The following is a 25,372-nucleotide window of genomic DNA, read 5'->3' on the forward strand; positions in this document are numbered from 1 at the left end:
GAGGCAGAGCAGGAGCTTGCAGAGGTAAACACTCGGTGACTAACACTCCTGACCACCCCGGGCAGCAGTGTCTGCAGCATGTGTCCTGGCTCTGCCTGTCGGCCCTGGCTTCTCTCCCCCGAGAAGGGCAATCTGGGTCAATGAGAGCAGGGAGGAACCCAGCAGTGGGGCCTTGCAGCCAGCATCCCTTGGCCCTGAAAACACAAGGGGCTTTGAGCCTGCAAAGAGCAGCACTCTTCCCCCCAGGATGCTGTGGCCACTCTTGGCAGGGCCCAAGCCCAGGGCAGGCTCAGTCTGGAGGCCACAGCTGGGAGGTACTATGGCTCTGCGGGTCTTAGCGTAACGGCCTTGAAATTAGAAAGAAATTAGAGGGCTGCTGTCTGTGAGCTGTGTGGCCTTGAGCAGACAAGCCTCAGTATCCTTTCCTGTAAAATGGAAAGAATAATATAATAGCCTCTACCTTACAGGTTCTACGCATGTTTGCGAAGTGTTCAACATAGTTCCTGGTTCCTAAAGTGTGCCCAGAAAAAACGGGAACTGTTAATACTAATGCCTCTGAGATTCTCAGAAGGTTCCCTCCAGACCAAAGCAAATTCAGCCCTCTGTCAGGAACTGACCTCCCTGGGAGGCCCTCAGAAGTCTGCCTCTCACTCCAGCAATTCCTGTTAAATGTGTCACTCACAAAAGCAACGCTTATTAACCAACCCTTGGCAGGCTTTCCCTGTGTCTTCAAGCTAAAATAAAATCAGTTTGAAAATAAAACCCAGATGGCTCCAGTGTCTCATACTTGCTGTCAAAACCTTTAGACTGTGCTGCTCAAGTTGGGGAACACGCATCCTGGGCCATGTGAGAGTATGCCGGGGCACCTGATGCATGGGGTACACGGGACACACTTGAGGGAAGGTTAAACATTTCAACTGAAGGTAACTTAGACACTTTTTCCACTGATGTTTATATATGGCATTGAGTATAAATTCCCAAGGATGTGTAAGACAAAGCATTATTTCTGATAGTTCACGCTCTCTGTGGGCATCTGGGTGTTTATGTTCACACTCCTTGGCCGTCAGGGGTCTTCACTGCAGACTCAGAAGCCCTGTGAGGGGCAGTGAGGGGCAGCTGGTATCTTTTTGGGAACCCACCTGGTTCCCATTCTCCTAGGGGCTACTCCTTGTCTTCAGAGGAGGTGACCTATATAGCCCTGGGAGGTAGCCCTACCTGACACCTTCACGAGATAGCACCTTTGCATTTCTGTCAGGGACAACTTGGTGTTCAGGTTCCAGACAGGGGAACAAGGTCAGAGTGCCTGAGGATGCCAGAGCTTGCTTCCTGCCTTCTCAACCAGCCTTCCTAATGCCCACAAAGGACCTGTTTAGCTAGCATTTGAGGTGCGAGCACCCCGGCAGAGCAGGGCACAGCTGGCACCCAGCAAAAGTTCTCTACTCCTGACCATTCTTGACAGCATGGGCATCTGGGACTTCTAGAAAGTGGGATTTCCAAAGGGAACAGGGAATACCATGGCATTTTCAGTAGAGCCCAGCTCCTCCTGCCCCTGGTGAGGCTCAGCAACACAACTGGCAAGGTTGCCAGTTGGAAACTGAGCTATAGTGAGAACCTGTCCCACTGGTCATGAAAGTCTAAGTACATTCTTTGTGATTTCCTCTTCACACCTCCCTTTTTGCAGGTATCCTGAGCCAAGTAAAGGTTCTTCCCTGGAGGAGCAGGCAACAGAAGCTCCTGCTACACAACATGGAGTCCCAGGACAGGTGGGGCAAGGGGTCCCTTGGCAGCTTGACTCATGGCAACCAAATGTTGAGCATGAACTTAAAGAGTGAAGATGAGGATGGTGGGGAGGCAGGAGACACAGGGGACACTAGTGAGCTGGCCCCTCCAAGGGGCAACTCCCCAGTAACTCACGATTATCCTGACTTGCAGTGGCAGAGTGCATCATGCAAGGAGGAAGAGACATTCTCTGATCCTGTTAGTGCTGGGGACATGGGGGACAAACCTATAGAAATGACTGGAAAAACCATCTGGGAAAGAGAGGAGTCAAAGATTCCTCTGACTCAGGAGTCTCCAGAAGCAGGCGCAGCTCTGGGTGCCCCTCCTAGGGACCTCCTCTCACACAAGTTGCTAGGTCGTTTGCAATCTCCTAAAGATTCACTACCTGTGGGCGACGATGGGGTCTCCCAGGCAAACCAAGACACATCGTTGGATGTCCCATCCAGTTTCCTGGACACTGGAGAGTATTTCTGTGCACCAAAAGGTGTAGACACATCTCCAGACAACTCCTCTCCTGAGTGCTTCCCCAGAACAGGTAGCAGTTGGGACCTCCCCACGCAGGACACGCACACAGCGGACCAGGGATCGGCCACTCCAGCCTGTCTGGCAATAGCAGTGTTGGCAAAAGCGCGGAGCAACAGAAAAGGCCAGAACGCAGCTGTTGAGCCAGACCTTGGGCAGGCGGAGGGGCATCCTTACAAATGCCTGGGGGGCAGCGAGGCCCTCCAGAAGCCCCGAGAGCTGTCAGGCACTGCAGGACACAGCAGCGCCAAGCCCTACTCCTGTGAGCTGTGCGGAAAGACCTACTCCCACCGGGGCACGCTCCAGCAGCACCGGCGCCTGCACACTGGCGAGCGGCCTTACCGGTGCCCCTTCTGCGACAAGGCCTACACCTGGTCCTCGGACCACCGCAAGCACATCCGCACCCACACCGGTGAGAAGCCCTACCCATGCCAAGACTGCGGCAAGGCCTTCGTGCGCTCCTCGGACCTGCGCAAGCACCAGCGCAACATGCACAGCAACAATAAGCCCTTCCCTTGCTCCGAGTGCGGCCTGACCTTCAACAAGCCGCTGTCGCTGCTGCGCCATCAGCGCACGCACCTGGGCGCAAAGCCCTTCCGCTGCTCCGCCTGTGACCGGGAGTTCGCGGTGGCCAGCCGCATGGTGGAGCATCAGCGCGTGCACTCAGGCGAGCGGCCCTTCCCTTGCCCCACCTGCGGCAAGTGCTTCACCAAATCCTCCAACCTGTACGAGCACCAGACACTGCACACAGGTCAGAGGCCCTTCAAGTGCGCAGACTGCGGCGTGGCCTTCGCGCAGCCCTCGCGCCTCGTGCGCCACCAGCGCATCCACACTGGTGAGAGGCCCTTCCCTTGCACGCAGTGTGGCCAGGCCTTTGCTCGTTCCTCCACCCTGAAGAGGCACCAACAGATTCACTCCGGAGAGAAGGGCTTCCTGTGTGCCGAGTGCGGCAGGGCATTCCGCATCGCCTCGGAGCTGGCTCAGCACATCCGGATGCACAATGGGGAGAGGCCCTACCAGTGTGAGGACTGTGGTCAGGCCTTCACCCGTTCCAACCACCTCCAGCGACACCGAGCCAAGCACAACACCTGCAAAAAGGAGCCCATCCCTTCCTCCTCTGATGAGTGAGGTCTCCATTGGCTTTGGGAGGCAGACACCGTGAACCTCACTGCTTGGAGCCCCCCCTCAGGGCCCCACTTATATGGAGCCTCACTGGTCAGCCTTCTCCCAGGGGTTGCTGGTCACAGGGTGGTCTGTCCACTTTATGTATTTTATTTGTTGTCATAGAAAGGAGACACAAGGATAGCTCCCAGGTGTGTGAGTTCACGCCTGTCTTCCGTGGCTCAGCAGCCAGATGCACGGTGAAAAGGGTGAAATGAGGAGTAGGAGATGGTCAGGAGCCAAGTTCCGTGGGTCAGAGGACCTCGATCACTCAGAAACGATTCACAGAATTATTTGCTGGGCACTGTGAGGACCCCAGGATTACGGAGAGGAAAAAAGATTGCCCTGTCCTGCCCTCAGAGCCATATGCACACTGAGAAGGCATGTGTGGTTTTTACATAAATAAAGGATCCCCAGAAGTGACCCCTGTGGTGGGCTCTTCTGAAGAACAAAGCCTACCTGGGGTATCTGAATCCCGTACAGACATCCCAGCACCCACCTTTCAGTTCACTGATGAAATGACTTTACCTTTGGGAAAAGTCACTATGAGTTTTGACTTTGAAGTGGAGAAGGCTTTACCTTAAAGGGGTTGGGGGCCGGGATATGTCCTACCATTGAGGATCAGTTATCCCAGGAGTTTAGCACAGCCTGCATCCCACCCACAAAATTCATATGTGCATCTCTGTCTACCTCTTTTTCTGTTCATATCTTGCAAGTTCAATCATACGTAATATTTGCAGAGCAATTGGCCCATTTACAGGGAAGCACGCAATTCCTCCAGATAGGCTGAACTGACTCACGAAAACTTGGGTTTATTTAAATTTGCCAGGATCTTTAGCTCTGATTCGAAGTAAATAAAGCATCCTTTGCCCAAGTGCCTGTTGGCTTGTTTGTATTGGTTTCAGAGTCATTAAAACCAGGTATGAACGTCTACATGACTCACCATTGTCTTCTAATGAGCTTATTCAAAAATCTACATTACTAATAGCGATGTATTCATATGTATACTGACTTTTGTGAAGTCAATAGTTCTTAACTCATTAGTTCTTAGTGTGCTGGGAGGAATCTTAAGATTTCACAGTCAGCCTTTGGTGCACACAGGCTAAAGGCACTTCTAATCTTACCAAAGTGAAGTAAGATATTCCACAAGCAAGTCTAGTAATGCTCTCCTTTTATGACTGTCTTTAGTATATTCCAAAAATTGCCACCAAAATGTGCCAAATCTGAATTTCTGTTGGATTCCACCTGATTTGGACCAGGGGGCGACTGCCAAATCATGTTTTCCTGATATGTAGAAAGAAAGCAGTGTGTGTGTGTTGTGGGGGGAGTAATACACATACCTGTGCCTTTTTTTTAAAATTGTAAACAAATGGGATACATGCTGTTTCTCTGTTTGTACATGGAGTAAAGGTATACCATTTGTGTAATCAAAAATTTACGTAGGGTAATGTTTGATTCATTCTGTTTTTTTTTCCTTCCCCCCACCCCTCCCACCCCTCTTTTCCCTCTATACAGTCCTTCCTTCCTCCATTCTTGCCACCCTCCTTAACCCTAACCCTAAACCTAACCCTAACCCTAACGCTAACCCCTCCCACCCCCCATTATATGTCCTCATCTGCTTATCAGCGAGATCATTCGTACTTTGGTTTTTTGAGATTGGCTTATCTCACTTGGCATGATATTCTCCAATTTCATCCATTTGCCTGCAAATGCCATAATTTTATTATTCTTTATGGCAGAGTAATATTCCATTGTATATATATGCCACAGTTTCTCTATCCATTATCAATTGAAGGACATCTAGGTTGGTTCCACAATCTGGCTATGGTGAATTCAGCAGCAATGAACATTGATGTGGCTGTATCTCTGTAGTATGCTGATTTTAAGTCCTTTGGCTATAGGCCAAGGAGTGGGATAGCTGGGTCAAATGGTTGTTCCAATCCAAGCTTTCTAAGGAATCTCCATACTGCTTTCTAGAGTGGCCGCACTAATTTGCAGTCCCACCAGCAATGTATGAGTGGACCTTTTTCCCCACATCCTCGCCAACACCTATTGTTGCTTGTGTTCTTGATAATCGCCATTCTAATTGGGGTGAGATGGAATCTTAGTGTAGTTTTGATTTGCATTTCTCTTATTACTAGAGAGGTTGAACATTTTTTCATATATCTGTTGATTGCTTGTACATCTTCTGTGAAGTGTCTGTTCATTTCCTTAGCCCATTTGTTGATTGGATTATTTGTATTCTTGGTGTAGAGTTTTTTGTGTTCTTTATAGATTCTGGAAATTAGCGCTCTATCTGAAGTATGAGTGGCAAAGATATTCTCCCACTCTGTAGGCTCTCTCTTCACATTACTGATAGTTTCCTTTGCTGAGAGAAAGCTTTTTAGTTTGAAACTATCCCAGTTATTGATTCTTGCTTTTATTTCTTGTGCTATGGGAGTTCTGTTAAGGAAGTCTGATCCTAAGCTGACATATTGAATATTTGGACCTACTTTTTCTTCTATAAGATGCAGGGTCTCTGGTCTGATTCCGAGGTCCTTGATCCATTGTGAGTTGATTTTTGTGCAGGGTGAGAGATAGGGGTTTAATTTCATTCTGTTGCATATGGTTTTCCAGTTTTCCCAGCACCATTTGTTGAAGAGGCTATCTTTTCTCTATTGCATATTTGTGGCCCCTTTGTCTAGTATGAGAAAATTGTATTTATTTGGGTTTGTGTCCATGTCCTCTATTCTGTACCTTTGATCTACCTTTCTATTTTGGTACCAATACCATGGTGTTTTTGTTACTATCGCTTTGTAGTAGAGGTGAAGATCTGGTATTGCGATACCCCCTGCTTCGCTCTTTCTGCTGAGGATTGCTTTACCTATTCTGGGTTTCTTATTCTTCCAGATGAATTTCATAATTGCTTGCTCTATTTCTGTAAGGTACATCATTGGGATTTTAATTGGAATTGCATTGAATCTGTATAGCACTTTAGGTAGTATGGCCATTTTGACAATATTAATTCTTCCTATCCAAGAACATGGGAGATCTTTCCATCTTCTACGGTTTTCCTTAATTTCTTTCTTTAGTGTTCTGTAGTTCTCATTGTAGAGGTCTTTCACCTCTTCTGTGAGATTGATTCCCAAGTATTTTTTTTTTTTTTGAGGCTATTGTGAATGGGGTAGTTTTCCTAATTTCTCTTTCTGAAGATTCATCACTTATGTATAAAAATGCATTGGATTTATGAGCATTGATCTTGTAACTGCTACTTTACTGAATTCACTTAGGAGTTCTGAAAGTTTTCTGGTGGAATTTCCAGGTTCCTCTAACTATATAATCATGTCATCAGCAAACAGGGATAGTTTGAGTTCTTCTTTCCCTATTCATATCCCTTTAATTTCTTTGGTTTGTCTAATTGCTCTGGCTAGAGTTTCAAGGACGATGTTGAATAGAAGTGGTGAAAGAGGGCATCCCTGCCTTGTTCCAGTTTTTAGGGGGAATGCTTTCAGTTTTTCACCATTTAGAATGATATTGGCCATGGGCTTAGCATAGATGGCCTTTACAATGTTAAGGAATGTTCCCCCTATCCCTATTTTTTCTAGTGTTTTGAGCATGAAGGGATGCTATATTTTATCAAATGCTTTTTCTGCATCTATTGAAATAATCATGTGATTCTTAACTTTAAGTCTGTAGATATGGTGAATGACATTTATTGATTTCCGGATGTTGAACCAACCTTGCATCCCTGAGATAAAACCCACTTGATCGTGGTGCACTATCTTTTTAATATATTTTTGTATGCGATTTGCTAAAATTTTGTTGAGAATTTTTGCATCAATGTTCATTAAGGATATTGTTCTGAAATTCTCTTTCCTCAATGTGTCTCTGTCTGGTTTAGGTATCAGGGTGATATTGGCTTCATAGAATGAGTTTGGGAGGGTTCCCTCCTCTTCTATTTCATGGAATACTTTGAGGAGTATTGGAATGAGCTCTTCTTTAAAGTTTTTGTAGAACTTGGCAGAGAACCCATCTGGTCCCGGACTTTTCTTTGTTGGTAGGCTTTTGATGACCTCTTCTATTTCATTGCTTGAAATTGATTTATTTAAGTTGTGACATACCTGTGCCTTGATTGAGAAAGGTGACTTCAGTAAGAGAGCTTTGGTCAAGGGCCTGGAGGGTTTTGTTTCTCCCATAGATATAGGTATACCTGCGTGTTCACAAGACAGAGTTAATTAAGTTCATTCTTGTCATTTATCAGTGATTCCCCAGTGACCTTGGGCTTTTGTTTCTGGAATTTCATTGCTGAAATAGGAATGATGAGAGATAATGAAGGTTTGGAGGCATCCTAACAAATGATAGGGACTATTGGTAGAGAAGTCACAAGAATGAACTTGTAAATGAACAGGGCAAAGACTAATATATTTTTTCTGGGAAATCAGTGAAATGTTTGAAGACTGAAACATTATTCCTTTTGTCTGTATTCTTTTTTGAAGATGGTTGTCAGTATAAATTATGCTTATTAAACAGTTTAGTTTGGTTCTATAATTTTTTTAAAGGAGTTGTTCCCCAAAACTAATTCATAAAGTGGCTGCAAGGGAATCACCTGGGCTGTTTGTTAACCATGCAACTTACTGAATCCTCACCTTGAATACTGATGCAGGTCTGCAGTGCAATATCTAGGTATGGCTTCCAGCTGGGCACACCTTTGGGAAAAGAGTGAGTATACTTCTTAATAGGCAGAAAAACTGGAATAGATTGTGCTGGGTATCTTCGGTGCTCTATACTATGTTTCTGGAATGTAAAGGGGACAGTGTACTGACTAGGTCAAAGAGAAGTTCATTAATTGTTCAGGGCTATCACATTTAAGCAAGTCATGTTTTAAGGAAAATTGTCCCAACCAGTCTTTTCTTACATAAACTGCAAAGATTACGCTGAGTAGGTTTTGGTGGAAAAGCAATCCCATTTTGTAATCATAGGTCACAGGGTGCACAAGTGGAAGGTCATAACAATGCACAGAAGGGACAAAGAGAAGCCAACAAGTGATGAGGTAGCCTGACACAATTCTGCCCAATAGAACCTGACTGTCCAAAATGGGGGCAATTTAATCATTTATTTGGAGAAGAATCAGCACTTGAGGTCAGGATTTATAGCCTAGACTGTTGCCCCAAATTATGCTGAGCTACTTTTCTGGACTTCTGTAAACCCACTCTACATTACAATAGACAATCTTATTTTCCTATTATATAATTAAAAATGAGAGAAGGGCCTTCTTTGTGACAGCATTTAAAGCATCTCTTGGGATTAATAGTGTTTCCATAATTTAGTTTGCCAATATTAATTTGTACATATATATTTATTTATTAGGTTTCCACTTAATAAAAATTCACCTGATGTATTCACCAGAGTCTACAGTAACCATGACCCACATCCTTTAGATTACAATGAGAAGAGTCAATACTTACAGAGTGCTCAGTATGTACCAGAACTATTCTAAGTGTTTTCCTAATACTAATGATTCAATTTTAAAATAAAATTATGGTGATTATTATCCCCATCTTTTTTTAAGATAAGGAAATCAAGGGACAAAGAAGTTAAGTTATCCAAGATATCATAGCTAGAAAGTGACTGGCATAGTAATGATTTGGCACTTAGGTATGCTTGCCCCAAAGATTGTGTTCTTAACCACAGTTTCAGCTGCCTGTCTGGTACTAAGAATATTCTGTAATTGTTGATGATATGCACTTTAAAAGCACAAAGCATTAATTAAAGAGGAAAGTTGAAACCCAGCACAGCAGAAATCATGGTGTAACTCAGAGAAGAAGACCTGCAAATTACTTAAGAACAAGTCTAGGAGAGTCTGAGTTTAGCCGGTATTAATCATTAATTCCTGGGTCAGACTGTCATTAAGCTGGTCAGAAGAAAGGGACTGGTCCCTTACAGGCCCACCAGTGTTTCACTTCTCTGACTAAAAATATTCTGTCCCTGGGCTGCACACAAAGCAACACATCAGCAAAGAATCCTGGCACTTGACATTTACACACATCTTGTAATTTCAATGCATGCACACAGAAAAGCTGTATTACCCTGTTATGAACACCATAGATCACCTAGGAAATCCAACAAGATCTTAAAAATATATTGTTTGGAAGAAAATGTGATGTAAAGCATCAATTTAATTGAAAGATTGCTCAACTCATAAGTAGATTAAGAATTACAAACTCAATGACCCATGAAAATATTGTCCTAAATGGAAGGACTTACCATTTCATCAAACCAGAAAAGGGTACCTGTTTCAGCTGACAGGGAAGCTCATTTTAACACCTCCACTCCCTCCCTCCTGCCTGAAACCATGCGGGTACAATTTTCCCACTGTGGCTGGATAATACTTTTATGTCTGTTTCTCTTTTTTGTTTTTGGTCCTTACTCCTCCACTCTCAAATTGGTTCAGAGTTTCACTGACCTAGGAGTGGAGCTTAGTAGGTCAGGAACTTAGTAGATCAGTTCGGTGACAGAAAGGAGCTTCTACAAAACACAAGTTATAACTAAGATTAAAAGAAAAACAGACTTCTCATATAAAGCAAAGTTGTAGAGGAGGCTGAAAGCAAGGAGGGAAGGATTCCTGTTGTGGTAATTCAGATGAAGTCAAGCAGAGATGGACGTACGGTGTGGAGATGCCAGGGATTTCAGACGTGGGTCGTCAGCGCTTGGTGATAGGATAGTAATAGCTACTCTTAGTGAATGCTTTTGAGGAGGAGTTGGGGGGCACTGGGCATTGAACTCAGGACGGTGTGCATGCTAGGCAATGCCTTATCTCTGAGCTACATCCCACACATCCTTCTAAAAGACAGGCTGCCTCTCTGCAACAGAAGAACATGCAGAAATCCCCTGCCTTTTGATTTGTAGGTCATGATTGCTGACTTTTTATCATCCATTATTGTGGTTGTTTAAAAAATATGTGCACAAAATTTTTGACACTTGTCCCTTCAAGAAGTAGAGGCTAATTTCTTTTCCTTTTAGTGTAGGTTGGACTTAGTGACCTGGTTCTAATGAAGAGAAGGCTAGATCATAAAAGGTACTATGGCTTCCCACTTGCACTCCCTCAAACCCTGCTCATCACTTGCTCTGGGGAAGCTCACATCGTGGCATGAGCAGCCTTACAGAAGGATCCTGTGGCTAGCAACTGAGGTTTTCTGCTAACCAACAGCCACAAAAGAATCTGATTCCACCATCTTCATCACAGTAGAAAGACCCATACTCTCCAGAGTGTGTTTGTTGGTGTTTTTTTTTTTTTTTTTTTTTTTTTTTTTTTAAAGAACACAGGTTGATAAACATTTTCCATAAATGTTTGTCTTCATGGGACTTATTCAATCTATTACATATTATTTATTTATTTTCAACACTTTATAAATGTAAATGCTATTTTTCATTCATTGGTCACCCAAAAACAGGCCCATATTTGGTAAAAAGGCTATGGTTTAACAACTCCAGGTTTAGAGTATGGTCCATGCAGACTGTTTAGACCCTGGCTCTGCTACCACTTAGTCTTGGGGCCTAGGACAAGTCATTCAACAACTCTGTGTTCAGTTTCCTGTTGGGAGACAATTCTCCGGGGTCTTCTCTCATTTCTATATGTCTTTGCTCCAGATTATCGTTTCAAGGATATTTGTAAAGAACACTGTCTTGTAAGAGAGAGTGCATCAGGCTTCTATCCCCTGAAGTCCATCACAACTGTTGTTGGCAAGGTCACTGAGGACCTTCTTGCCATTAAATCCATGGATACCTTTAAGTCTACATATGTATTTTTTTGTTCCTCTGCATCCTTTGACAGTGTAACTGTCATTGCTTTCTTGAAATGACCTCCCCGCACAACTTCTCTGATAACAAACATTCCAGATTGTTTTTCCTACTTGTATAGTAGGACTTTTCTCCTTTGCTCTCATTTTCCTCAAGAATTTTTAAATTCTCCTCTTTGCTTTTTTTTTTTTTTTTTTTTAATTGTTTGCCGGTATTGCTTTGTTCTTGATTTCATTCTCTTCTACACCTTGGGTTATGCTCTCAGTGGCTTTGGCTCTCTTAGACATGAGCACATTAAACTATTGTTTGGATATGCCATTGGCATCTTAAAGTCAGCTCATTTAAAACTGGACTGATCACCTTTAACCATTAAACATATCTTGCCTGGTTTCCTATTTTATCAAATAGACCACCAAACATCTTCCCTCATTACCACGACACACCACCAACCCATTTATCTCAATATTTTGTAAGTCCTCTTGCTTCCTTCCATTCCAAAGAGTAGGACTTTGCTGAATCTTTATCAGCATCTATTTCTCTTCATTCTTCCTAAATGAACTCGGTTCCAATGTTTACCTCTTTTCCACCTCTGCTTTTAGAGTCCATGTGCCTCAGAGAATTTTATCTCAAGCCTAGCTCCAGGAATTAGGCTGACTGGGTAAGAATAAACCAATTCCCCTGGTCACTGGCCAGAGTAGGAACTGGCATGGACTCTCCTTGGCTAGTAAGGGCCATGGAAAGGCAATCAGAGAGTTCTAACCTGTAGGACATGTCTCACTCTCCTGGGAACGCTTCAATAACTGACCTCATTTCCTCTGGATATTTCATGTGCTGGTCACAGAGTCTGAACCTGCTGCAGCAATTTTGCTGTCAAATCCTCCCATTCTCTCTTTCCTAGGAAGCTACACAAGATGTACTTTACCTAAATGAAATGGACAACCCAGAAGGTGAATGGTGAGGCACCATAGCAAACAGGGACCTGATGCAGGAAACTGGTGGGAAAGTTCAGAGGATCATAATCAAAGATCAATTCCAGGAAAATGGTGCAGGAGCAGCAGATCTCAACTTAGCTTTTTGTAATGGCATCATTTGTTTCTTGGCAAACTTGATGAGTTCTTTCTTGGACAATCTTTCCTGCTGAAAGATGTCACCAACTTGTTCTCACTCACATTTCCAGTATGCCACACACACACACACACACACACACACACAAAAAGAAAAAAAAAAGAGAGAGAGAGATAGAGAGAGAGAGAGAGAGAGAGAGAGAGAGAGAGAGAGAGAAACATAATGTCTTGAAGAAGTTTCTTTCTTTTAAATGGGACTTTATCTCCCCATGGCAAAGCTTTCTAATTCACCACCCTTCCATTCTTCAGGGAGCCCACTGGTCAAGCATTCTCTTCACCTAAGAAGTCAGGGTCCCAGGCACAGAGGGTGAAGCCACCCCATCCTGAACAGGATCCTCCATTGCATCACATCCATCATAGCCCAAGCCTGGGACCAGACAGTCAGGTCCCACAGCCCCACCGCCTCCTGCTGGTATCTTTTTAATCTGTCCAGATGGACAAAGGCCTTTCCACATCCTTGATCCTTCTATGGTTTGTCTTGAGAATGGGGCCTTGTTTTGATAGCAGGTGGGGTTTGTGAAGCCTCTTATAACAAACAGGACTAACATATGGTTTGTTTTTTCTTCTGAAGTGTGGTCGTTCTAGTGTGCCTGGGATTCTCGCTTAACATTTCCCACAGTCATCCTGGAGTGCTGTCTCTGTGTACATTAGGCAACTGTCCCCACCCATCTGTACACAGGGAAGTTTTATCACAACAGGGCACTTACATGGCCAGTACCTATGGTGAATCAATTTGTGCAGAGGCAGCCCCAAAGAATTTCTTGCTGGAGGAGGGGGCAGCAATAGGAATGCTTCCCTAATATTTCTGCTTATGCTCTCAGAGTCCCATAAGGACCTGCAAAACAAGAATATTCCGTGGTTTTTATGTCCATAAGAGCCATGCTCTCTAGAGATCGGTTCCAGGTCTTTATCATCAAGTGTGCAGTAAGGATAATACTTTCATCATCCTCCATGAGTTCTCTCAGAAGAAGTTCTTCTGTGTGCTTGGAAGAATATCATGCTAAGCCTTCATCCTCATACTCCAAGTCATGGTTGGTTCGGAAGTGGCAGACTCTGCAGGGGCTTCACTCTGTGAGTGGCAGTAGGCTTCATGTCCCTTCCTCTTCACACTGAAGTTCCACTGGGAGCTCTTACTGCAGGGAGCCCTTCTAAGTGGCAGTCACCCTGGGGGTGACTCCAAGGACCTCCAGATGGAGGCTGGACTTCCAACATATGCGCCCTGGGTTTAGGCTAAATTCATCTGCAATGCCTTCTCTGTGCCCAGGCATCGTGACATAGAGGTGGCCCTCTATGTCTATCCTTGAGCCACCAGGCTGAGTGTTTTTGTCTTTTTGGTGAGGTTCTCTTCCTTTGGTCTTATGTACTTTCTTAACAGTTTGCTAGAGCTTAATTGGAGCTTTGAAAAAATAAGTTTTTTAAAGAAAGGGGGAAAAAGACATAACTTTCATTTATAGAATTTGCTAACACTTACTCCAGGAACTACAAAATTATTTCTGTTTCCCCCAACAATTAGTTTTTAATTGTAAGGAACATGAGAACAAAAATTGCCTGATTTTCAGTCAAGATGGTGCTGGGAGTTTATACTGTGACCGCTACTTCCCAAATACATGGCAATGCAATTATAGATAAAATATAACAGGAGGAAAAATGTAAAATACAGCTGTGCTCAAAGTCAAGATAAAAATGTTCATAGAGTCACACTGAATAGGAACATAATGAAGTAATTGGAGCTAAAGATGTAGGCTTGTTGTGTTCTGGGTATGAGAATTGGTAGAAGTGACTGAGAGGAGAATTCCCAAAATGTAGGTGAAATAAAAATGAGCTGGGTTAGAAAAGGGTGGGCTTGCAGCCTGTGAGGTGGCTGGGAAGTAAGCTAAGCTTTTTCTACTCAGGCTATTAATATTCAACATACCTAGAAAAGCAGGTAGAAGCAGATGCAATTCTCAACCAATAGGTGGTCTAGAGAAGAGGAATTAGTAACCTAGAAGACAAATGAACAAACAAACAAAAAAAAACAAGGGTGGAGAGAGAGGGGGTCACAATAAAAAGTTGGTTCTTTGAAGACACTAACCAAAAAAGAGAAAGTACTAGCAAGACTGATAAAGGAAGAGAACACAAAATCATTAGGCAGAAAAAGAAGGCAAAATTATATTTACATTAGAGAACTTTAGAACTAGAATAGAACAAATAATATTTCAAAAAATTGAACCATTTGATTTCGATAAATTAAAAAAACTTAGATGGGAAAACTTCCAGAAGAATGTAAATCATCAAAATAGCCTCAAGAAGACGAAAGCAAATCAATAACCACTAAAAACTTTAATCTGTTTAAAATCATATTCCCTTTACCTAGACTTAAAGAAAGAACCTTATGTTTATGTGATTTTACAAGTAAATTATCAAATTTTCAAATAATAGATAAACTTTTTCTTATAAAAACCATCCTAGAAAATAAGAAGAGAGAAGGCAACTTTTAGATAAAACTGAATTGGGACAGAATAAGGAAAGAAAAGTCAGCCGGTTCTCACTTATAAATGCAAGTTCAAAAATCCTAAATAAGTATTAACAAATCAAATCTAGCAGGGAAAAGGAAACGCACAAAATCAAAATGCACAAAAGGAAACAAAACAAAATATGTTTTCACTAAGGAAGACAGATCCCAGGCAGATGTCCCAGAAAGATACTTTGACATGGAAAATGACATCAAAATCATGGTCCAACTCTTTGTCTGGGCTTGTGATCATCATCTAAGTTGGGAGAGAGCAGTTTTGGAGACTAAGTCCTCACCTGTGGGATCTGATTATATCTCTAGGCAGTGTGAGAACTGAATTGAATTGAGTTAGAGGACACCCTGCTAGTGTCTGCTACAGAATTACCCCTGTTTCCAGAGTCCTAGGCCCGAGGTCCAATTCTAGAGATCCCAACAAATCAGGGTGAACCACCTGATTCAACAAACAAAAAACCAAACCAAAAAAAAAAAAAAAATAACTATGGAAAGAAGGAAACACTTTAATCACTATGACCATATTGCAAAAGCAAGTAAGAACAATCATCTCGGCCTTGTCTTCGGGGTACTGACAGGAGCTTTAGGTTTACCTGGAGGATTAGGCAGGGGTAAGAGGTATGCATAATTGATCAGTCCTGGTCAATGAAGTTTGTCATCATCTCAGGTGATGATGATATTGGTCATCATCTCAGCTCTGGTCCTGACAGGTGGCTCTGGAGAAGTACCAAGCTCTTCAGGAAATCTCCAGTTTGTTTCACAGAATATTTACCTATCAGACCTGTGATCCTGGAAAGGGGTATTGGTCTCCATGAAATGATTGCTCCTGCTTGGGGAGAGGTGGAGGGAATCTCAACATGGGGTGATCTGTGGGGTTGCTCTGCTGTTCCCAGAAGGTGTAGGACAATGACCCAAGTCTTCCAGGCCCACTGCAGGAGTCTGGAATAGGACATTATGAAAACTGGCCATCGAATGTTCCTGCAAATCTTGAAAGCACCTTAGTGCCTCTGCTTGGTGTCTGCAGCCTTGAAGGTAGCTGATCAACAGAGTTGGATGAACACTGCTTAAATGATTAACATGACTCTGTACAGAGTTGAGCAGAAATCTGACCCAGAGTTTATGGTAATAAAGGAGATGATAAAAAATGAAGGCAGAGATGCTAAGATTTCTCTCACTATTTTGTTACCCATTGGGTATCTCTGAAGAGGCAGTGCTTTCTAGAAAGGCAGCTTCTCTAAGTCCCTGCTGTATTCTCTTGCTAGTGGGGAGAAATCCCACACATTCTGGGGTCACAGAAGACTTATGTGTTGGTTGTTGTGAGACTGTAAGTACATAAGAGAATGTAAATTGTTTTGTTTTTGTTTTTGTTTTTTTGCTCAGACTATTACTATACAACACATATATTTGAAAACCTATCTAGAAAAAGTCTAAGAAAATTGACAGTCAAGCCATAGGAACTAAACACAAGATTAAGTATAATAATCAATAATTTCTATATACCAGCAATAATCAACATTAAAATGTAACAAAAATAGGTAAATATTCACATTAGCAGTAAAACCTCTATGATATCTAGGAATAAAATTCATTAAAAGATAAGCAGGACTCTTACAGAGAAAATTACAAAATGCCATTGAAGAACATAAAACAGAACCTGATTAAACACAAAATAAATCAGATTCCATCTCACAGATGGAAAGACTCAGTACCATAAAGATTAAGTTATTCATAACTTAATCTGTAAAGTTGATACACTTTCAGTAAAATCCCTGACATGGATCTCTAAAGGACCTGAAAAAACTGATTCTAAAATCCATATGGAAGGGCTGAAGACTCATGAATGGTCAAAATAATTTTGAGAGAGGAATAAAATTAAAAGTAACAAGAAGGAGGAGTGTTTTAGTCAGTTTTTTCGCTGCTGTGACTAAATGTTCTCACCAGCACAATTATAGAGGAGGAAAAGGTTATTTGAGGGCTCACAGTTTCAGAGGTCCTAGTCCATAGAAGGCTGGCTCCATTCCTCAGATCTTCAGGTGAGCCAGAACATCATGGCAGAAGAGTGCGGCAGAGGGAAGCAGCTTGCATCATCAGGAAGCAGAGAGAGAGAGAGAGAGGGGCAGGGGGAAAGAGAGACTACACTCTTCAGACACAAAATCTATACCCCATGGCCATACCCTAATTCCCACCTCCTCTAGTCACACCTACCACTTCAATACATCCCATCAGGATTAATTGACTGATTGGGTTAAGACTTTTACAACCCAATCTTTCTCCTCTGAACCTTCCTGCATTGTCTCACATGTTAGCTTCTGGGGGAACCTCACATCCAAACCATAACAAGTAGTCTGACCAGTTAGTAAAACATGATGCAGCAAGTAGTTTCAGAATAATTAAGTCAGTTTTGAATTGACATAAGGATAGGATGTTAAAACTACCACACGTCACCATGGACATCTTCACAGCATGGAAGAGAATATTTTGTTAAGACAACAGAGGAGGAATCATGAATGAAAATATGTTGAAACTAGACCACATTAAACTTTCAAAGATTAGTAAGACAAAAGGTAGCATAAAGAAATATAAAGAAAAAGAAAAAAAAAAGAAATATAAAGGATGAGGGGAAGCCTGGGAGAATCTACAACATCTAACCACTTAGGGAGTAGTATCCATAATCTATAAATAACTCAGATAAGTTAATAAGAAAAACTTATCTCAAAAGAAAATTGGGCAAAGATCATGAGAAAAGTAACTAGAAGAAGAAATTAGAGTTACAAATAAATAAATAGGCAAAGATGCTCATCCTCAGGAGGAATCAAGGAAATGCAAACTAAACTGCAATTCCATCTCACATCCACTAGATTGGCAAACGTGCTAAAAATGCACTCCTGATGTGATTCGCTGAGAAGGGCAAACATCACTTACACAGTCTGCCTGCCCAAATGTGTAACCTAGTCCAATCATGTTCAAAACATCAGGCAAACCCAAATTTAGGAACGGGAATCAAAATAACTAAGTCAATGTCATGAGAAAGGAAGAAAATCTAAGAGACATGGGAACTAAATACAATCTCAGTGCTGGTTCAGAAAAAAATGCCTGAAGGGGCTTGATTGAGGAAATTAGTTAATTCTGTAGTTCTAAATAAATGCTGTTTCCTGAATTTGATAAATTTGCCATGGTTACATAAGAGAATGTTTTTGTTCTTAGAAGTTATATGTGGGAATATTTAGGACTAGAAGGTCATGAAGTCAGCAACTTACTCTCAAGTGGTTTGAGGAAGAATGATATAAATAAAAAATAAATTTGTATTAAGAGAAGGAAGGGAGGAAGGAAAGAAGAGAGGGAAACAGACAGAGAGAAAGAATGAAATGCAGCAAAGTGACAATAAATCACTACATCCAGGGGGAGGATCCATAGTAGGTCGTTACACTATTCAAACAACTTTTCAGCAGGTTTGAATTTTTTCTCAAAACAAAATGTAAAATGAAATTGTTTATATTAAGTGTTGGCAAGGGTGTGGAGAAATGAAATTTTCATACTTCACTAAGAAGGAATGCAAGTTACTGGAAAGTTCCGTGAGAGTAATATAATGATGATATAATATTATATTTCTATGATACTATGGTATGAGGATGACAATAATATGATAGAAATACAAGTAAAGATGACAATGGTCATATCCTATATCTAAGCAATTCAAATTGGATGTGGAAAGAAAATAATGGAATTTTATATTTTTTCATATTTTGAGAAGAAATTTGAATTTTATGAGATATTATAAACAATATAGAAATATTGGGGATAGGGAGTTTTTTATTAAAGGGCAGCATGATTAGCAATGCAGCAGGTGATTCCCATTAAGAGATTCAAATGTATACAAAAAGATATTTAAGAATGTTAATTTATAATAGCAAAAAATTAGGAAACAACCTAACTCTTCATCAGTAAGAGAACAGATATATAGGTTGTGCTTTATTCATATGATGGGATACTAAATAGCAATTGAATGGAAAAGAGTTGTAAGTATTTAACTGCAGAGGTTTAGGAAATGTTGAGTGAAAACAGAAAGTCTCAGAACAGTTAGTCCATTCACATGCATTGTCTCGGTCTGTTCAGGCTGCTAGAACAAAGTACCATAGTCTGGGTGGCTTATAAACAACAGAAATTTACTGCTTATGCTTTTGGAGGCTGAGAGTCCAAATCAGGGTGCCAGCATAGTTGGCTTCTGGTGAGGACCCTCTTCTAGGTTGCAGACTGCAGAAAGCCAGCCAGCAAGCTAGCTCCATGGCCTCTAATCCCAATCAGGACTCCACCTTCATGACCTACTTGCCTTGTACAGGCCCAACCTCCAAATATCATCATTAGAATTTGATTAGAATTTCTACATATTAATTTTTGGGTAGACACAAACATTTAGTGCATTGCATCAATTTCAACTTGGAGACAGATGTGCACAGAGGGAATATAATGTGAAGAGAGACAGAGAGAAGATGGCCATCTACAAATCAAGGAGAGGGGCCTAGAACAGGTTCTTCTTGCTTTCCTCAGAATAAACCAAACCTGCAGACATCCTGATTTCAGGTTTTTAGCCTTTGGAACAAACTGAGAGACAATAACTTTCCATTGTTCAAGTCACCTAACTGTGGTACTTTCTTATGGAAACTGTAGCAAACTAAGATGACATTTATAACTTACAATTTGGTTATTTTTTTTTAAAGGTATGTTTTCAGCAGAGGAAAAAACAAAACAAAATACTGCCCTTAAATACAGAATAAGGAACTAAACGATTAAAAATGAAGAGAGAAGCCAATCTGCTATTTAATAAAATGTCCTTTCACATTTTAACAGTAATGTTAAATTTTTAAAATCTGATATCGAGATATTTTTGTTTAATAACCTTGGGGGTCATTCTTATTGAGCAAGGGAGAACAAGTCCCATGTCCTCAGGATTGTACTTTATGACTTCCTAATTAAGGATGAGAAAGACAATTCCCAAGTTTCCTTCAGAGAAGACTGGTGCAATAAACATAATTAACTCTAAGGGCTTAGTAATAAATCACCAGATCTCCTGGGTATAATAAATACAACTAGGGGATTATTTTAATATACACTTTGTGAAATAAACACAAATTCAACTTCAGAGCAACATGAATTTCAAATATAAGGCAGATACTTTAAATTTTATGGGTAGTCAAATTTTAGTGGATTTCAATTTTCTTAGAAAAGATCTGTTTGGCATGCTAATTTTAAGGTCATTTGTCATTGGATAGGGAGGGCTATGATAATATATAACTTCAGCTGACTTAATGTCAGCAAGGATAATAATATCCTCCTACAAATTCTTTGTGAGACCTTGCTAGAGAGAAAATGAAGCAAAATAAATCACAGAACATAAATATGGCCCAAGAGAGAACTTCTTCAAGACCACATGCAGAATTTTGTAATCGTATACATAGGTTTTTTAGTTAGAAATATGCTGGCTCCTCTGATATTGTGAGCGAGCATTCTGAGGCTTTTTTCTCATGTTCAGAATGAAGTCTGGAATACACATCAGAGAGATGATCAACTGATGAATGAGATGGTTTGATGTGAATCCATTTTTATTGAATCTCTTAAACCCAAAGCTAGCCTATTGGCAGTAAGGAGTACACCTATCAGTTACAACCCTTGACTGTGCTACTCAGTCTGATCTGATAGGTAGACAATTGGATCAATAAAAGTTCCTATGTAAAGTACTTAGGCCTAAAATTCTCCAAGTCAATATTTTGATAAAGGGCCACTTATTTCTTATTTAGTTAACAGATTCTTTAAAACAGAAGAAAAGAATCTTGGAAGTCATTTCACCAATCACCAACTTAAGTGCAGGAAAATCATAGTTGGCCACCCAGTGACTCCATGGAGTGATAGAAATCTCATGCATTCATTAGGGATTCCTTTCTACCATCTCACTGCTCTAGTTACTAGAAATGCTTTCCTACCATTAAATCTATTTATGTATCTTAATTTGCTTTCCAGAGATAAAAAGAAGTCAGAAATGACAGCTCTTCAATACCTAAAGAAATTAGGCTGGGGAGATAGCTCAGTTGGTAAGTGCTTGCCTGTCAAGCACAAGGCCCTGGGTTCAATCCCCAGCACCACAAAAAAAAAAAAAAAAAAAAAAAAAAAAAAAAGAAAGAAAGAAAGAAATTGTATTGCAACTAAGTCTAATTACCAAATAAACATTTTTATATTTCAGTGAATGCTAGAGATACTGTTAATTTGTAATGGTGGAAATGGAAATAAGTAGGGGGTTGGGAAATGGTTAAATTATAAAGCAACTTCCAAAAAGGATTCTTAGACCCTTATTATATGCTTCTAATCACCTCTCTACTCACTGTGGCTGAGCTAATTTTCACATGGTAAGTCCAAGGAATATTCCCTACAGGAAACCAAGAAAGTACCAAAAGAAGAAGAGAAAACTAAGTTGGGGTGAAAGGAACTGCTATCGTTTGAATCTAGAATGTTCCCTTCCCAAAGGATCGTGTTTTAAAGCCTTGGTCCCCAGACTGTAGCTGGGGGATGGTAGAAGCTTTAAGAGATGGGGCCTACTTGGAATTTCTAAAGTCATTTGGGACATACCATTGAAAGGGATATTGGGACCCTGGCCACTTCCTTTCTTTTTGCTTCCTGGTTACCATGAGTATGCACTCCCACCATGATTCTCTGACTCACCATAGGCCCAAAAGCAATGGTGCCAATGGTAACCTCTGAAATCGTGAGCCCAATAAACCTTTTCTCTTATTAAGTTCATTTATCTCAGCAACACAGAGTTGACTATAACAGGAACCTTCAGAGGACACGAAGAAAGAGAGGTCTTAGATGGCTTTATAGATTGTTCATACTATCTGTAATCTCTTTCTTAATTCTTTTGCTTCCCACCTTTTAATTATAGGCAAGGCAGATCATACTAAAACATCAGTAAGACCAAAATAGAGTGTTACTTCAATTCAATTATGTAAGCAAGATTTAAACATTATCCAGGAATTTTATTTTTCCCAAACTTGGTTCAGTTGAAGGCTCCTGGGGAAAATACATGTATATCAGTTTCCATTAATTGGTAATTTCTCTTAAATATGATGGTCTCTAACTTCAGACATTTTCTTTCTACATCCAAGACAAATGCCTTAAAGATAACTGGAACAGTATTTGAGTGAATTTAGTAAATAGAAAAGTCTTTCACTGTTATAATTATCAGTAATAGCAACCCTATTTGCACACAATATCAATCAATCTTGCATATCCAGATTTTGGTATAAACATTTTACATTCCTATTGTAAAATAAAGATATAAACAGAGCACTGTTCTATAAAGTCTATTTTTCATGGCATGGGTATGTTTTTTTTTTATTTATTTATTTTTTATTGCTAGAGGTCACATTCCAGGAGGCCACCTTTATTTTAATACCTGCCTTTGTCTTTTCTAAGCTGGTTCAGTTTATCTACTGGTAGTTCCTGCTCATTCCTGAAGGCTCTCACATGTGCACAACTATAAAACGTACATCAAAAAACTTTTTTTCCCTCCTGTTTGCATTTATCCTACTTTTACTTCTCAATCCTGGCTAGGATTGTGTAAGCCAACACAATTGAGCTGTGACTGATAATCAGTATCACCAATTTCTTTTGTAGCACAAGATTGCCCAAGTTTCTGCGTGGAACCAATGATGATACTGCTTGATGTGGTGGAGCTACTCCTGATGGATGCTTATTACAGAAACACAAGTATTATTCAAAAGGAAAAGACAGAGGAAGAACAATAAAGATCTCCCTAAAAGTTTTTAACTTAAATTATCAAATGCTAAAAAAAAGTTTTAGTTTTGAAAACCAGTTCCTTTTAAACTATATCATTCCCTTAAGCCTGAGGCTTGATACAGTTTAATAGGAATTGACCTAAATATGGTACATCAGTGTGAGTTTGGGGAAGTATTTAATTCCCCCCACCTCCCCCACTCCATATATATCATATACTTCAGAGTACAAATATATGCAACATTCAAAACACATACCCACACCATCTCTCTATGGGTTGAAAATAATGAAAACTATCTTGACAGAGATTTGGGTTGTATAGGAGTGGGTGTTTAGCAAGATTCACCATTGAATGGTACACTCAAGATAAATACTTGATATATATTTTAATATATATATTATTTATTATAACTTCAAAAGACAAAAACCATAAGCAAATATCGAACTCTGGTTAATGATTTTCCTGCTGATGTACTTAGGTAAAAAGTGTGCCGATGCCTGCAACATCCTCCATGTGCTGAAGCCTGTAACATGCTCTATGATGGCATTTCAGCAACCCAGGACATGTTCTCATAGCAATGAGAAAAGCACCAAAGGCCAAGATGCACTTAATGTCTGTGTTTTTGACCTGACCATTAAGAATCCACTGGCCAGCATACTACTAAAATCAACATACACATTTAATGCAATCCCCATCAAAATACATACTAATATTCTTCATAGAACTAAAAAAAAAACAGTTCTAATTTATTTGAAAGGATAATAGACCTAGAATATCCACAGTAATTCTGAACAAGAAAAGTAATGCTGGGGGTATCACAATACCTGGTCTCAAATTATACTACAGAGCTATAGTAGCAAAACCAGCAGGGTATTGGTATCAAAACAGGCATGAAGACCAATGAAATAAAATAGAAGACACAGAGACAAACCCAAATACTTACATCCCTCTGATACTTTACAAAGGTGCCAAAGCATATGTTAAAGAAAAGAGCTTTTTAAATAAATGGTGCTGGGAAAACTGGATATCCATATGGAGAAGAATGAAATTAGATCCCTACTTTCTCCCTGCACAAGAGTCAAACCAAAATGGATTAAAGAATTAGGCCAGAAACCTTTGCAACTGCTAAAAGAAAACATGGGTTCAAAACTCGATCATGTACGTGCAGGCACTGACTTCCTAAACAAGACCCCTAAAGCTCAAGAAATAAAACAAAGACCAGTAAGTAGGATGCCATCAAATTGAAAATATTCTACCCAGCAAAAGAAATGATTAAGAGAGTAAAGAGAGAGCATATGGAGTGGGGAAAAAATGTTTGCCGTCTATTTCTCTGACAGGGGATTAATATCCAGAATACATAGAGAACTCAAAAAATTCAATACCAAAAAACAAACAAACAGATAACCCAATTAATAACGGGGCAAAAGAGCTAAACAGAAATTTATCAAAAGAAGAAATACAAATGAACAGCAAAAATATGAAAAATTGTTCAACATCTCGAGCAATCAGGGAAATGCAAATCAAAACTACACTAAGTCATCTCACTGCAGGCAGAATGGCAATTATGAAGAACACAAATAATAATAAATGCTTGTGAGGATGTGGGGGGAAAGGTACGCATACATTGCTGATGGTACTGCAAATAAGTACAACCCCTGTTGAAAGCAGTTTAGAGATTCCTCAAAACACTAGGAATGGAATCACCATATGACCTCGCTATCCCACTCATTGGTTTTTATCCAAAAGAACTAAAATCAGCATACTATAGAAATAGAGCCACTTCAATGTTTATAGCAGCACAATTCACAATAGCCAAATTATGGCATCAACCCAGATGACCCTTAATAGATGAATGGATCAAGAAATTGTGGTGTATATATACAATGGCATTTTACTCAGCCATAAAGAGAAAAGGAATAATGGCATTTGCCAGTACATAGATGAAATGAATAAAAAAAATGTAAAGTGAAAGAAGCCAGACTCAGAAAATCAAGTGTTGAATGTTTTTCTTGTATGTGGAGATAGAGCAAAAAAGGGAAAGATTACTAGAGTAAAGGAGGAAAAATTAGGAGAGGGAGGAGGGAAAGAAAAGGGGGAAAGGATTGAAATCAAATTCCCTTCATGTATGATTTTGTCAAAATGAACCAAAATACTATGTATAATTATAATACTCTAATTTAAAAAGAAAAAGAGTCCACTAGCCAGGAAATACAGCACCAATACGAAAGTCAGTGGGTCAGAGATGAAGACTCCCCTTATGCTACTGGAAGACACCACAAAGTCACTTTGCAAAATGAAGGAAAGGGGAACAAATTGGAGCAATAATCCAGTCTACTATCCATATAATTTCTCTGAGAATGCCATATAATTTCTCTGAGTTTCTACTTCCTCATCTATAAGATGAGAAGAATTTCAAATAACCATGGGAAATTGCTATAAAAATCAAATGAGATGGGTTTACAAAAGATTTCCAAGTTTTATAAAGTCCTGTACATTTCCTAGTTTTGAAAATTCATTCCCCAGCCCCTTTCATCAACCTCCTTGAATTCATATCAAGGTCTTCTCCATCCTTCCTAATAAGAGTGTTCACTTAGACTCACTCTCCAAACTTTTTCTCATTCCCTCATCTACAAAACTTCAGTTCAAATAAGCAGAAAGTCATTAGCCTGAGTCTGCCTCCATACTTAGAGTTCCTAAATAACAAACTGCAGCCTAACTTAGTAC

The 25,372-nt window shown here is 40.4% G+C and overlaps 1 protein-coding gene across 2 annotated transcripts in view; it reads left to right on the forward strand.

The window, feature by feature from the left end:
* The window catches only part of ZNF648 (zinc finger protein 648), a 38,307-nt gene extending 34,059 nt beyond the window's left edge, over positions 1–4,248 (forward strand). For both annotated transcript variants that reach the window (XM_079106948.1, XM_079106949.1), the window contains one exon: positions 1,682–4,248. In XM_079106948.1, coding sequence (XP_078963074.1) covers positions 1,747–3,429 — 1,683 coding nt within the window. In that variant the 5' untranslated portion in view covers positions 1,682–1,746 and the 3' untranslated portion in view covers positions 3,430–4,248. The remainder of the gene's footprint in view (positions 1–1,681) is intronic.
* Positions 4,249–25,372: the final 21,124 nt, after the last annotated feature.

Source organism: Sciurus vulgaris (assembly GCF_902686455.1).
Source record: "Sciurus vulgaris genome assembly, chromosome: 12".
NCBI classification, from domain to species: domain Eukaryota; kingdom Metazoa; phylum Chordata; class Mammalia; order Rodentia; family Sciuridae; genus Sciurus; species Sciurus vulgaris.